Genomic DNA, 13,146 nt, shown 5'->3' on the forward strand with positions numbered 1-13,146 from the left:
CATGATTTCCTCTCCTTCCCCTCATTTTCTCCTACTTCTCTCTCCATTCGCTGTCCTCCCCCACTTCACCTGAGGTCTGGGGGACTTGTCCCTTCCGAGTTCTGTGAGGGACTTTATATGATTCTCTTAGAATACACCTTGTATCCTAGTTCGTCTGGTGATGTGAATTATAGGCTGGTGATCATTTGATCTAGGTCTAAAATCCATATATGAGTGAGTACATACTGTGTTCCTCTTTTTGTGACTGGGTTACCTCATTCAGGATGGTTTCTTCAAGAGCGATTCACTTGCCTGCGAATTTCAAGATACCATTATTTTTTTTTCTGCAGAGTAGTATTCCATTGTGTGGATGTGCCGCATCTTCATTAACCATTCTTCAATTGAGGGGCATCTAGGTTGCTTCCAGGTCCTTGCTATTACAAATAGTGCTACTATGAACATAGTTGAACAGATGTCTTTGTTGCATGGATGTTAATCCTTTGGGTATATGCCTAAGAGGGGGATTGCCTGGTACTGTGGTAAACTAATTCCAATTTTCCTGAGGAACTGCCATACTGATCTCCAAAATGGCTGTATTAGTTTGCACTCCCACCAGCAATGGAGGAGTGTTCCACTTTCTCCACATCCTCTCCAACATAAGTCATCACTGGTATTTCTAATTTTAGCCATTCTGGCAGGGGTAAGATGGTATCTTTAAGTTGTTTTGATCTGCATTTCCCGGATAGCTAAGGATGTGGAGCATTTTCTTAAGTGTCTTTCAGCCTTTTTGATTTCCTCCATTGAGGATTCTTTCTTCAGTTCTGTACCCCATTTTTAATAGGGTTATTTGCTGTTTTGTTGACTGGTTTCCTGAGTTCTTTGTGTATTTTAGAGATCAGCCCTTTGTCAGATATAGGATTAGTGAAAATCTTTTCCCAGTCTGTGGGCTGCCGTTTGGTCTTGTCCAATGTGTCCTATGCCTTACAGAAGCTTCTAAGTTTAAAGAGGTCCCATTTATTAATTGTTTCTTTCAGTGTCTGTACCCCTGGAGTTATGTTCAAGAAGCGGTCTCCTATACCAATTTGTTCAAGGGTACCTCCTACTTTCTCTTCTAAGAGGTACAGTGTGGATGGATTGATGTTGATCCATTTGGACTTCAGTTTTGTGCATGGCGACAGACATGGGTCTATCTGCAGTCTTCTACACACCCTCATCCAATCACGCCAGCACCATTTGTTGAAGAAGTTGTCATCGCCCCATTGTACAATTTTAGCTGTTTTGTCGAAAATCAGGTGTTCATAGGTGTGTGGATTAATATCAGGATTTTCAATTCAATTCCATTGGTCTACCTGTCTATTTTTATGCCAATACCAGGCTGTTTTCAGAACTATAGCTCTGTAGTAGAGCTTAAAGTCAGGAATGGTGATGCCTCCTGAAGTTCTTTTATTGTATAGGGTTGTTTTGGCTATCCTGGGTCTTTTGTTTTTCCATATAAAGTTGATTATTATCCTTTCAATGTCGGTGAATAATTGTGGTGGGATTTTAATGGGGATTGCATTGAATCTGTAGATTGCTTTTGGTAAGACTGCCATTTTTACTATGTTAATCCTACCTAACCAAGAGCATGGGAGATCTTTACACTTTCTGGTATCTTCTTCAATTTCTTTCTTTAGAGTCACAAAGTTCTTATTATATAGGTCTTTTACTTGTTTGGTAAACGTTACACCAAGATACGTTATGTTGCTTGTGGCTATTGTAAAGGGTGATGTTTCTCTGATTTCTTTCTCTGCCTCTTTGTTGTCTGAAAAAAATAGGGCTACTGATTTTTTTTGAGTTTATCTTGTATCCTGCTAGTTTGCTGAAGGTGTTTATCAGCTGTAGGAATTCTCTGATAGAGTTTATTGGGTCGCTTATGTAAACTATCATATCATCTGCAAATAGAGACAATTTGACTTCTTCCTTTCCAATTTGGATGCCCTTGATCTCCTTTTGTTGTCTTATAGCATTAGCTAGAACTTCTAGTACGATATTGAAGAGATATGGAGAGAGAGGCCAGCCTTATCTTGTTCCTGATTTTAGAGGAAGTGGCTTAAGTTTCTCTCCATTCAGTTTGATGTTGGCAGTTGGTTTGCTGTATATTGCCCTTATTATATTTAGGTATGTTCCTGTTATCCCTGACCTCTCCTAGACCTTTATCATGAAAGGGTGTTGAATATTTTCGAAGGCTTTTTCAGCATCTAGGGAGATAATCATATGGTTTTACTTTTTCTGTTTGTTAATATGGTGGATCACGTTTATAGATTTTCGTATGTTAAACGATCCCTGCATTCCAGGTATGAAGCCTACTTGGTCATGGTGGATGGTTTCTCTGATGTATTCTTGAATTCGGTTTGCCAGTATTTTATTGAGTATTTTTGCATCGATGTTCATCAGGGATATTGGTCTGTAGTTTTCTTTCTTAGTTGTGTCTTTGTGAGGTTTGGGTACCAAAGTTATTGCGGCCTCATAAAAAGAGTTTGGCAATGAACCTTCTGTTTCTATCTTGTGGAACAGTTTGAGGAGTAGTGGTATTAGTTCTTCCTTGAATGTCTGGTAGAATTCTGCACTGAATCCATCTGGCCCTGGGCTTTTTTCGTTGGAAGGCTTTCAATGACTGCTTCTATTTCATTGTGGGTTATAGGTCTATTTAAGTTGTTTGTCTGTTCTTGATTTATATTTGGTAAGTGATAGTTATTCAGAAACTTGTCCATTTCCTGTGAATTTTCAATTTTTGTGGAAAACATTTTCAAAGTATGACCTGAAAATTATCTGGATTTCCTCTGTGTCTGTTGTTATGTTCCCCATTTCATTTCTGATTTTTGTTAATTTGCATGTTCTGTCTCTGCTTTTTCGTTAATTTGGATAAAGGTTTGTCTATCTTGTTGATTTTCTCAAAAAACCAACTGTTTGTTGAATTGATTTGTTTGTATTGTTTTCCTGGTTTCTATTTTGTTGATTTCAGCCCTCAAGTTGATTACTTCCTGGCGTCTACTCCTATGGGGTGAATTCGCTTCGCTCTGTTCTAAGGTTTTCAGTTGGGCTGTTAATTCTCTTATGTGACTATGATCTGTTTTCTTCATATGGGCACTTAGTGCAATGAACTTCCCTAGTACCACTGCTTTCAAGGTGTCCCATAAGTTCGGTATGTTGTATCCTCATTCTCGTTGAATATTAGAAAGTCTTTAATTTCTTTCTTTATTTCTTCTTTGACCCAGGAGTGGTGCAATTGCACATTGTTCACTTTCCATGAGTTTGCAGGGTTTCTGCTATTTGTGTTGTTGTTGAATTCCAATTTTAAAGCATGGTGGTCCGATAAGATACAGGGGACTATTCCTATTCTCTTGTATCTGTTGAGGTTTGTTATGTCTCCTAGTATGTGGTCGATTTTAGAGAAGGTTCCATGTGGAGCAGAGAAGAAGGTATATTCTTTTGTCTTTGGATAGAATGTTCTATAGATGTCTGTTAACCCCAGTTGAGACATAACTTCTGTTAATTATTTTGTTTCTTTGTTGAGTTTCTGATTTGTGGTCCTGTCTAGTGTTGAGAGTGGTGTATTGAAGTCTCCCAGTATAAGTGTTTGAGGTTTTATATGAGCTTTGAGTTTTAGTAGTGTTTCTTTTACGAATGTGGGTGACTTTGTATTCGGGGCATAGATGTTCAGAATTGAGACTTTGTGTTGATGGATTTCTCCTGAGATGAATATGAAAAGACCGTCTTCATCTCCTTTGACTAATTTTGGTTTGTAGTCTAACTTGTTAGATATTAGCATAGCTATGCCTTCTTGCTTCTTATTTCCATTTGATTGGAAAATCTTTTCCCAACCCTTTACCCTGAGGTAATGTCTATCTTTGAAGCTAAGATGTGTTTCTTGTATGCAGCAGAAGGATGGATTCTGTCTTTGTATCCATTCTGTTAGCCTGTGTCTTTTTATAGGTGAGTTAAGACCATTAATGTTGAGGGTGAGTAAGGACTATTGATTGTTGATGCTTGTTTGATTTAGGTTTGTTGTTGGCAGTGGTATTGTGAATATATTTATTCTGCTTCACCCTAGGTTTCTGGTGTAGTTGGATTATCTGTTGCCTGCATTTTGTGGGCGTAGTTAACTTCCTTGGGTTGGAGTTTTCCTTCCAATACTTTCTGTAGGGCTGGACTTGTAGATACATATTGGGAAAATCTGGTTTTGTCATTAAATATCTTTTTCTCTCCATCTATATTGATTGAGAGTTTTGCTGGATATAGTAGCCTAGGCTGGCATCCACGTTCTCTTAATACTTTTCGAACATCTATCCAGGAACTTCTGGCCTTGAGGGTTTCCATGGAGAAGTCAGGTGTAATTTTGATAGGTCTGCCTTTATATGTTACCTGTCCTATTTCCTTCGCTGCTCTTAATATTCTTTCTTTATTCTGTATGCTAGGTGTTTTGATTATTATATGTCAAGGGGCATTTTTTCTTTGGTCCAGCCTATTTGGGGTTCGGTATGCTTCTTGAACTTTCATGGGCATGTCCTTCTTCAGATTTGGAAAGTTTTCCTGGATGATTTTGTTGAATATGTTTTCGGCATCTTTGAGCTGGGCTCCCTCACCTTCGTCTATGCCTATTATACTTAGGTTTGGCCTTTTCACGGTGTCCCACTTTTCCTGGATGTTTTGTGTTAAGGATTTGTTGGATTTATGATTTTCTTTGGTTGATGAATCTATTTCTTCTAATTTATCTTCTGCTCCTGAGAATCTCTCTTCCATCTCTTGAATTCTATTGGTTATGCTTGTGTCCATGGTTGCTGATTTTTTGCCCAGCTTTTCAATTTCTAGCATTCCTTCCGTTTGTGTTGCCTTTAATTTCTCAATTTCAGTTTTCAAGTCTTGAACCGTTTCCTTCACCTGGTTAATTGTTTTTTCTTGGCTTTCTGTACTTTCCTTAAGGAATTTGTTCATTTCTTCCACTTTTTTGTTTGTTTTTTTCCTCCATTTCTTTAACGGATTTTCTCACATCTTCTTTGAGGGCCTCTATCATTTTTATGATGGTGATTTTTAAGTTGTACCCTTCTGCTTCCTCTGATTTGTTGTTGTGTTCCATTCTAGTTTGTGTAGATTCCCTAGATTCTGGTGGTGTCATGTCTGCCTTTCTGTTGTTAGGTGTTCTCTTGTATTGCCTTCTTCCCATAGTTTCTTCCAGTAGGTGTTGGTGGTGTCTCTTCCCTCTCTCTGTGGTACTTCCCAATGGGCTTATGTGGGTCTGAGATTCAATATCTGTAGTTCTGTGTGGTCCAAGCTCTCTAGGAGGTTTCTCCACAGATCCAGGGATGCGGTCAAGGATGAGGATCCTGAAGAAGATGCCAGCAGGTACTCACAGTGGTCCTCTGGCCAATAGCTCTGGCCAATAACTTGCGGAAGAGGACGAGGGCTGAGCTTGAACTTGAGAAGGTTTTGCAGGGTAGTGGGATCTCAGTGGAAACTGGCGCTCTCCAGCTGAGACCTCGTTCTTTGGCAGTGGCCAGGATTTGGGGGTTCAAGGATCTTGCCCACAGGAACTCCGAGTGGATCTGCAGAGATAGGCAGATCTCTGGGAGGGGCCCGGGACTCCAGCAGAGGACTGGATGCGGCGTTAGAGACCAAGCCGGTGGAAATTACGGGTGGTTCAGCGTGGATAGTCAGGTCTCCTTTGTTCAGGATAGTAGCTCCAAGAAGTCTCTGAAGTAGGGTGTACTGTTGGCTCCACCCTCTGTGCCAGTGCTCAACCAGAGCGGCAGGACCATGGGTGGGGTAGGGCACAGGGTAGGGGGTGTAGGCTGATGGTGGGGATGGGTGGAGGTGTATCAGAGCTCCACAGGTGCTCTCGATGGGGACCGGAGACAGGAGCATATTTTTGTAGTTTTATACACTTTTTTGTTATTATTTTTGAATGTCTAAAATTGGACTGACATTTTTTCTATTAGGTTAATATTACCTAGGCACATAAGTCTTATTTTATCTAATCGATTCTGGAAACCAGAAATACATAAAGTATTCCTTTAAAATGTCATATAGTAATATATGTTGTTTAATGTTACCTATATAAAGTTACCATAAAATTAATGTAGTAATCTGATAATTTACCTTATATTGTCCTTTGTTTTAAAAGTCTAAGTATTTTAAATCAGAATATGCTGCTATTATAAACAGAATTTATACTGATAAGCCAGTTTCCAACATAGTTGAATTATTTTAGTGTAGAGATTACATTTGGTATCATTAGCCCACACAAAGAAGAGGTACATTGCTTTATTTTATCTGATACCTTGATGAATTATCATATTTTTATCATCTTCAATTGAGTTTGGTAACTATTACCATAAAGAAAATATCATAGGAAATAAAAATACATTTTTCTTCTTAAAATCTGTCTTTATTTCTTATTATTTCTGAAATATATCAGCTGTTTCATATTAATGAGTCACATTTCAGATTGTCTTAAAATATGGTTTTATTTTAACATAGACCTTGAACACATACAAATCTGATTTTCTTTGTTTTTCAAAATTTTTAAAACACAAGAATACTTACACCATGTAGGTTGTATCACCCAACATAAATGGCCCAGTTGTTATTTACAGTGTATAGAAGGAGTGCAATTTTAGGAAGATACTATGCTATTTTAAGTAAGAAATTTGGCTATGTAACTTTATACAAATACCAAAGGTAAACAATCCCAAAGACTCACATAGACATCCATTGTCTAGTTAAAGTAATGCATTTTTGAAAAAATAAATGGACTAGAACTTACATGCAGTTTCTGAACTTAGAATAAAGACAATTCTTTACTGTTTGTAATGGAGTTTCCAGACTTTGCAAGTTTTTATTACTTGCTTTGCTTGTGCAAAGCCTCTTCTCTTTGGTCTCTATTTTACTTGGTTCATCAGAACAGCAACTCTGTTTTGCAAGATACCACAGTACTATCTCTATGAAGTCTTTGCTTTTTATCACTGGTGTCTGATAACCTTTTCTGTTTAATAAAGTAAATTTTATCTGTTTTTATTTGCACTCAAATGAATGTTTTGAAAAAGATATTGTCCAAAAGTTAGTGTCATTCTTTAGTCTATTCAAGATTTATAATTTACATCTAGTTCTCATTTGAACTCCTATGTTTCAGCATGCAAAATATTTGTGATAAAATGTTGGCTTTTAAATTGAATTCATGACTGTGAGCATACCATACTGAATTTTATTTAAGGGATGACAGAAAGAAGAGAATAGTTTAATTTCCTCTGACTCTGAAGAACTTCATACATAATATCTGATAAAATTTTATTAGCTTAAATTATAGTTGCTTTCATCACTATTATTCACAGCATATTTTTATACTGGATATATCATACAGAATTTTCTAAAATTTGACTTTACTAATCAGATGGCATTGAAAGAAATATTTAAAATAAGTTTCATATCAAGAAAATAGCTTTCTCATTATCACAAAATAATAACTGAAACTCATTATGGGATACGAATAATAGTGAATAATCTCATTGTCTCCCTTTTCTTTGTCTCTTCCTCTCACTTTCTTTCATTTATGCTGAGATATGGTCTCATATTGTGTCTCACGTGGCTTCAAACTCATGGCAATTCTATTTCTCTGTCCTCACCAATGTTCCATTGTAGATATGAGCTTGTATGCTCAGCAAACTAATATCTCTCCATTTCAATAATGAAGCATGTTATATTCCATAAATTAACATAAATTCTTATATGGAGATTATACTATATAAGTTTTACAGTTTATATTTATTGCTACTCTTTTTGGTTATATACATTTTGAGTAGTTAGAATTATAACTAAAGAATTGCAGGAATATATGTAAGAATATAATTACATATTTCATTACATAAACATAGATGTATATTTATGCATGTATTTATGTATGTATATGTGCATATATGTACTTAGTCATATGTAAATTCGACTAGCTTTAAACTAAGATGCTCTTGACTTAGATTCAGTATTGTACACACTAGGCTGAGCCTGTCTAGATCAATTAATTTAAATACAGGAATGCCCACAGAACAATATAAAGCAGAAAATCTCTAATTAACATTCTGTTTCCAAGTAGTTTTGGATTATGTCTAGTTGACACTTAAAACTGAGTATCACAAGAAATAACATTTGCAACAGACAAGGCTTAGTCTTTTAATTTTAATGATAGTCAAGATAATTGAGTTAATGAAGGAAATATTTGGAAAAAGAGAATTTAAATGGAAAAAAATAGATATTTTCACTGATGTTCCTTTCAGAGAGTGAGACACTTCATATAGAATTTAGAATGGGTGGAGAATAAACTAAAAGTATATTTAAAATGATTTATTGAGTCAGATAAAATAATTTTGCACTATTCCTAATAAAGTCTGTTATTAAGTTCAAAATCAAAGGATTTTATATAGCTGACTGTTTCTGTACTTTCAAATATGTCACTTTTGTGTTTTATTTTTTCTTGTGGTTGTTAAGCACCTAAAAGTAAAATGAATAGTGAAAATGTGAACCCTTAAGTGAAGTTCACTGGCTCAGAATAGCCATTATAATGAGAAGTTCACTAAAATTTGTGGAGCTTGGTACTCAGCAAATGTTTGTGTGAATGGCAACATTAATTTAACTGGGGATGTTTTCATTTGCAAATTCATTATAATAAAGTATTTGTTTAAAATCATTTTTAAAATTATCTTTACATTATCTACTTCCTTAACTCTAGATGGATTCTTCTGAGAAAGATTCATTTGTGGCAATATCTAGTTTATTTCCAAGACAGTATATAGTTCATCAGCTCATATATTTAATGAATACTTATGAATATAGGCAATTGAAGAAATAATTATGAAACTTTTTAAAAATTCTAAATCTACATTCTATTTATAGGTGTTTTTGGCTGAATACACAGGACCTCTTCTGATATACTTTCTTTTCTACTTGAGGAGCTCATGCATATATGATGTGAAAGAGAGCTCTCGATGGCCTCGACACCCTGTGGTACAGTAAGTGACACATGGGAATACAAAGGGTGACAGATACACCCTTATTTATGATGCTCCTCTTTAATTACATTGTCAAATAAATGCACCAGAAGTTGAAGTTAATCTAACTTTTGGACCAGTAGATTTTAGCACTTAGTACAGTATAAGGGATCAGCTATTTATTTGCCTGTTATGCATTTCATAGTATAATTATTACTATGCATATTCTATTTATATAATAAATTAAGAACTTTGCATTGTGGAGCACAGCTTTAATTCCAGTATGCTAAGGGAGACATAGGGAGGATGCTTCTGTGAATTTGAGGAAAATAGAATTAGCACAGTAGGTCTACACATAAAGACTCTATCTCAAAAATAAAACAATGTTCTTTGGGAAAAAAACTACTTTGGATGACATTGGTGCAGCAGGAGGGCCTAGAGGACCAAATGCCAGGGTTAGGAGGCTTCTGTGCCTTCCTTGGGGGATTTTGCAGCTGTGTTGGAGTTTAGTCCTGTCCCAGTCCCTGGAAGAGATCTACCTGTTATCCCCATCCATATAGAAATCTGAATTTATTGAAATTTTCCTGAAAGAATCTCGAAAACTGATGTTCTATAGATCAGGGTTGTAGGTGGAATGCAAGCTGATGTCTGTGATTCATGCTGCCACCTGAAATCATATAAGTCCATGATATGTGCTGGTCCTGGCTATTGTGACCAAAGAAGCTCCTTGTGCAATGGTGTCAATGACTGTGGAATCATAGCTAAGAATGAAAGACATTGAAGAGTTTTGTGACAATGCCTCCCAAAGAAAAAACAACAGTTCAGACAGGTCTGTGAAAAAGATGCTGAAGTGTACAACTTCATAGTTGTGCAGTAGCAACCAGTTATCTTTAGGGGGTTGGTCATGGGGAGTTTCTACATGCTCCAATGAGTATATGGGCAACACAAACTGGACTTATATTTTTTTTTTATGTGGAGAGGAGGAAAAAATAAAGTGAATTAAGTCTGTCAAAAAATAATACACTTGAATAACCTTAAGTCATATTTTTTTTAAACCCAGCAATTTCCTCGGCAAACTAGTAATATTCTAGTAAGAATTGGCTGAAACTCCCACTGAAAAAGATTTACTTGTTTTAGTTAATGACAAAAAACAAAACGATTTGCGTTTTTAAAGTTCCAAGCAGTTAAGTGTAGCTCACTTAGAGGTAACAAGCAATAGCAAATAACAAATACTTGCCAGGTAATTCAGAGAAAGGAAAACACACTTAAAACTGTAGAGTTGAGAGTTGCTTAAATAATTAACAATGTTACATATGGAGATAAGAAAGATCTAACTCTGGAAAAAGTTTTACTGGATATTTTAGTAAATTTAAACAATGAATTAAGTAGTACTTAAGTGTGATTTTCTTGTTGTTGTTGTTTTGTTTTTGTTAGTAGTAGGACAGGTATCAAAACATGCTATGTAACTGTGGTAGCTAGCATGTTATGAAAACAGTACATCCTTTATTCTTCCTCTAGGTCTATCTCCATGCCTCTCAGAAAACTTGAATATTAAATAGGGGTATAATTATTCAAGATACCACATCAAAATGTTTTAAAAGGAGAAAGAAAAAGAAAACTAATTTCAATGTCCATGAATTAAAATTAACACAAGTGAACTAAGAAATAACACTGGGGTCCTGTGGACACTTTAGTAAAAATAACAAATTTGACCCTGCATTTTTTTCATCTCAGCATAGATGCTGAGCTGTAGCATTTTTTTCATCTCAGCATAGATCCTGAGCTGTAGTCATGCTGAGGACTTCCTTTCCTATTCTCCACTGCACTGCTTTACACAACTTGTTCTACTATATCATTCCTAATTCTCATTTTCTCTCCCTTCTCAATTACCTATATTCCAAGCACAGTCTCAAAATTTCTCACTCAGGACAATCATTGTAATGACTTCCATACATCTTATTAGTTTGACTGGCTTTTAAACAATTTCTTATTTTAAACTTTTACTGTGATAATTTTGATAACTTTTTCCCTCAATTGGTATTAACTTCCACAATAGTTGCAGAAAGTTGTTGACATGACAGGGCTTATAAGACTCATTGAATATATATGGCTCATTGAAATCATTTGAATGGTTTGATAGATGATCCCATTACATATGTGTTCAGTTCACCTTGGGAAATTAATAGGTCAGATTTCAACTAGTGATTTTGCTTATAAAAAGTGAACTGTGATACAAAGTAGTTTAATACAGGGCAGAAATAGAATGATGATGAATGTAGACAGTCACAGAGGTACAATAAGAAATTGCTTCTCAGTAGTGACAGGCTTGTAAAGAAAGTTTTAAAATAATAACCTCTTCGTTTTTCTTAAATTAAGTAGAATGTGTAATTGATTCAGAGAGTGAGTTGAGGAACTTGGAAGGAGAAAAAAGGCACTTGTATTTTAATGATTTCTAGTCTATATTGAAAATACAAACCAGCTTAGAAGATGAATGACAGTGATTACTACTCTTTAACACAAAGAACATGGTTGCTAACTCTTGGTAACAAAAGCATATATGCACCACATATTTTCCAAAGCATAAACATGTTAAGCTTCCACAAATAATTTCATTGTAGTTACACAGGTTTGAGCAATTATCAGAGATTGATGAAACATTTTGCATGATTCAAAGTTATGCCATCTCAAAATGACTCCATTTAAGAATAAGAATGTGTTTCTGTTGAAGTGATAATCAGAAGAATCAAAGAAATTACAAAATTAATAGAAGCTGTTATGATTGTCTTTTGATGCCTCAAACAGCTTAAATTCAAGGCCATAATGCTGACTACAGCATGGACTTTAGACATAGAAATTGGAGGAATCCAGGTGGGACTTCCCTGGAGACCTACCTACTCCCTGAGGACCAGTTATCATATTAATGCAAGGAAGTGAGCACAATGCTGGGAGAATAGTGATCAAATCCAGCTTCAAAACTTACAAACCACTTCCATGGCCAGCCCGGCAAAACATACTCAAGGGTGTGTCAGTAGCACCTATATTTTGGGGATCACCAATAGCCCTCTAATTGGACTGAAGACTAAGAAAATAGAATAAAATTTTGCCTTGTATTGTAAACCTATACTTATCTATTTGTCATGATTTCTTTATGTCTTATTTTCATTACTGTTATTACTATAACCAGTATTTCTATTTATTAAGAAAAGCACTTGCTCTGAAAAAATTAAGTAAATGTCTTATAGTAAATAGAATCATTTATTAAAATGTGTACCACTGCATTATTTAAAGTATATTATTTTTGATTCCTCTTTATTTTGTAGATTTATGTTAAGAACAATCTATTTTTAAACATTTTCCCCTTTTACTTGACAATTAGATAATTAGATAATTTAAATATGTTAGTATAGAATAAATGATTTTAATTATGTTCAGGGAAATTGGCCACTCTGAAAAATATTTGATATAAACTTTAATTTAAAGTATAACTTATATAAAATTACAAGAGGAGGAGCCTTAAGCTATAAGAGAAACATGCTTTTAAGAGACAAATGTGACAATGTGTCATGCAGAAAAAACCTATCTAATAAAGGATGCTTTATGTTAGCATAGAAAATGAAATTCAAACCTTCACAATCTCATAGCAATTGCTAAAGGACAACCAAGCAATTAAAAAGTAATTTTGAATATTTCAAAATGTCAGCGACACTCAACACAGGCATTGGTTATTTTTAAGCTTGTCAATTATCTGCTTCAATTTCCAAGTGGTTTCTTAATGAATAAATTTTTAATTATTATTTTTATACCTCATCCTAGGGCATACGGGTACAAAAAGTTTATGACTGATATATTTTTAGTATCGTCAGAAGTGAAGTTTGTCCTAGTTTACTTTAGTTATTAAATAAAATTTGAAATTGTTTTAAATAAACAAGTGAACAACTAAGTTTAATTAGCATTGCATGAAATTTCTTTAGTGAGACAGTATGATATACCTTCAAAATTAAAACATTTGCTAGAATCTATGAAGATAGATAGAATTAAAGATGCGTATATGACTTAAAAGCAGAAGTAACAATGCAGACACAAGTATTTCCTGTGATGGACAAGAGCAAGAAAATAGAGAGGAGTGGGTGTAAGGGAAGTGGTCAACATACAATAC

At 35.1% G+C, this 13,146-nt stretch overlaps 1 protein-coding gene across 1 annotated transcript in view; it reads left to right on the top strand.

Annotated features, from left to right (window-relative positions):
* The window catches only part of Tecrl (trans-2,3-enoyl-CoA reductase like), a 68,794-nt gene that overhangs the window by 40,887 nt on the left and 14,761 nt on the right, over positions 1-13,146 (top strand). The window contains exon 5 of the mRNA XM_051198226.1: positions 8,896-9,011. Coding sequence (XP_051054183.1) covers positions 8,896-9,011 — 116 coding nt within the window. The remainder of the gene's footprint in view (positions 1-8,895; positions 9,012-13,146) is intronic.

The sequence above is a fragment of the Phodopus roborovskii genome, unplaced genomic scaffold (genome assembly GCF_943737965.1).
Source record: "Phodopus roborovskii unplaced genomic scaffold, PHOROB, whole genome shotgun sequence".
Lineage (NCBI taxonomy): Eukaryota > Metazoa > Chordata > Mammalia > Rodentia > Cricetidae > Phodopus > Phodopus roborovskii.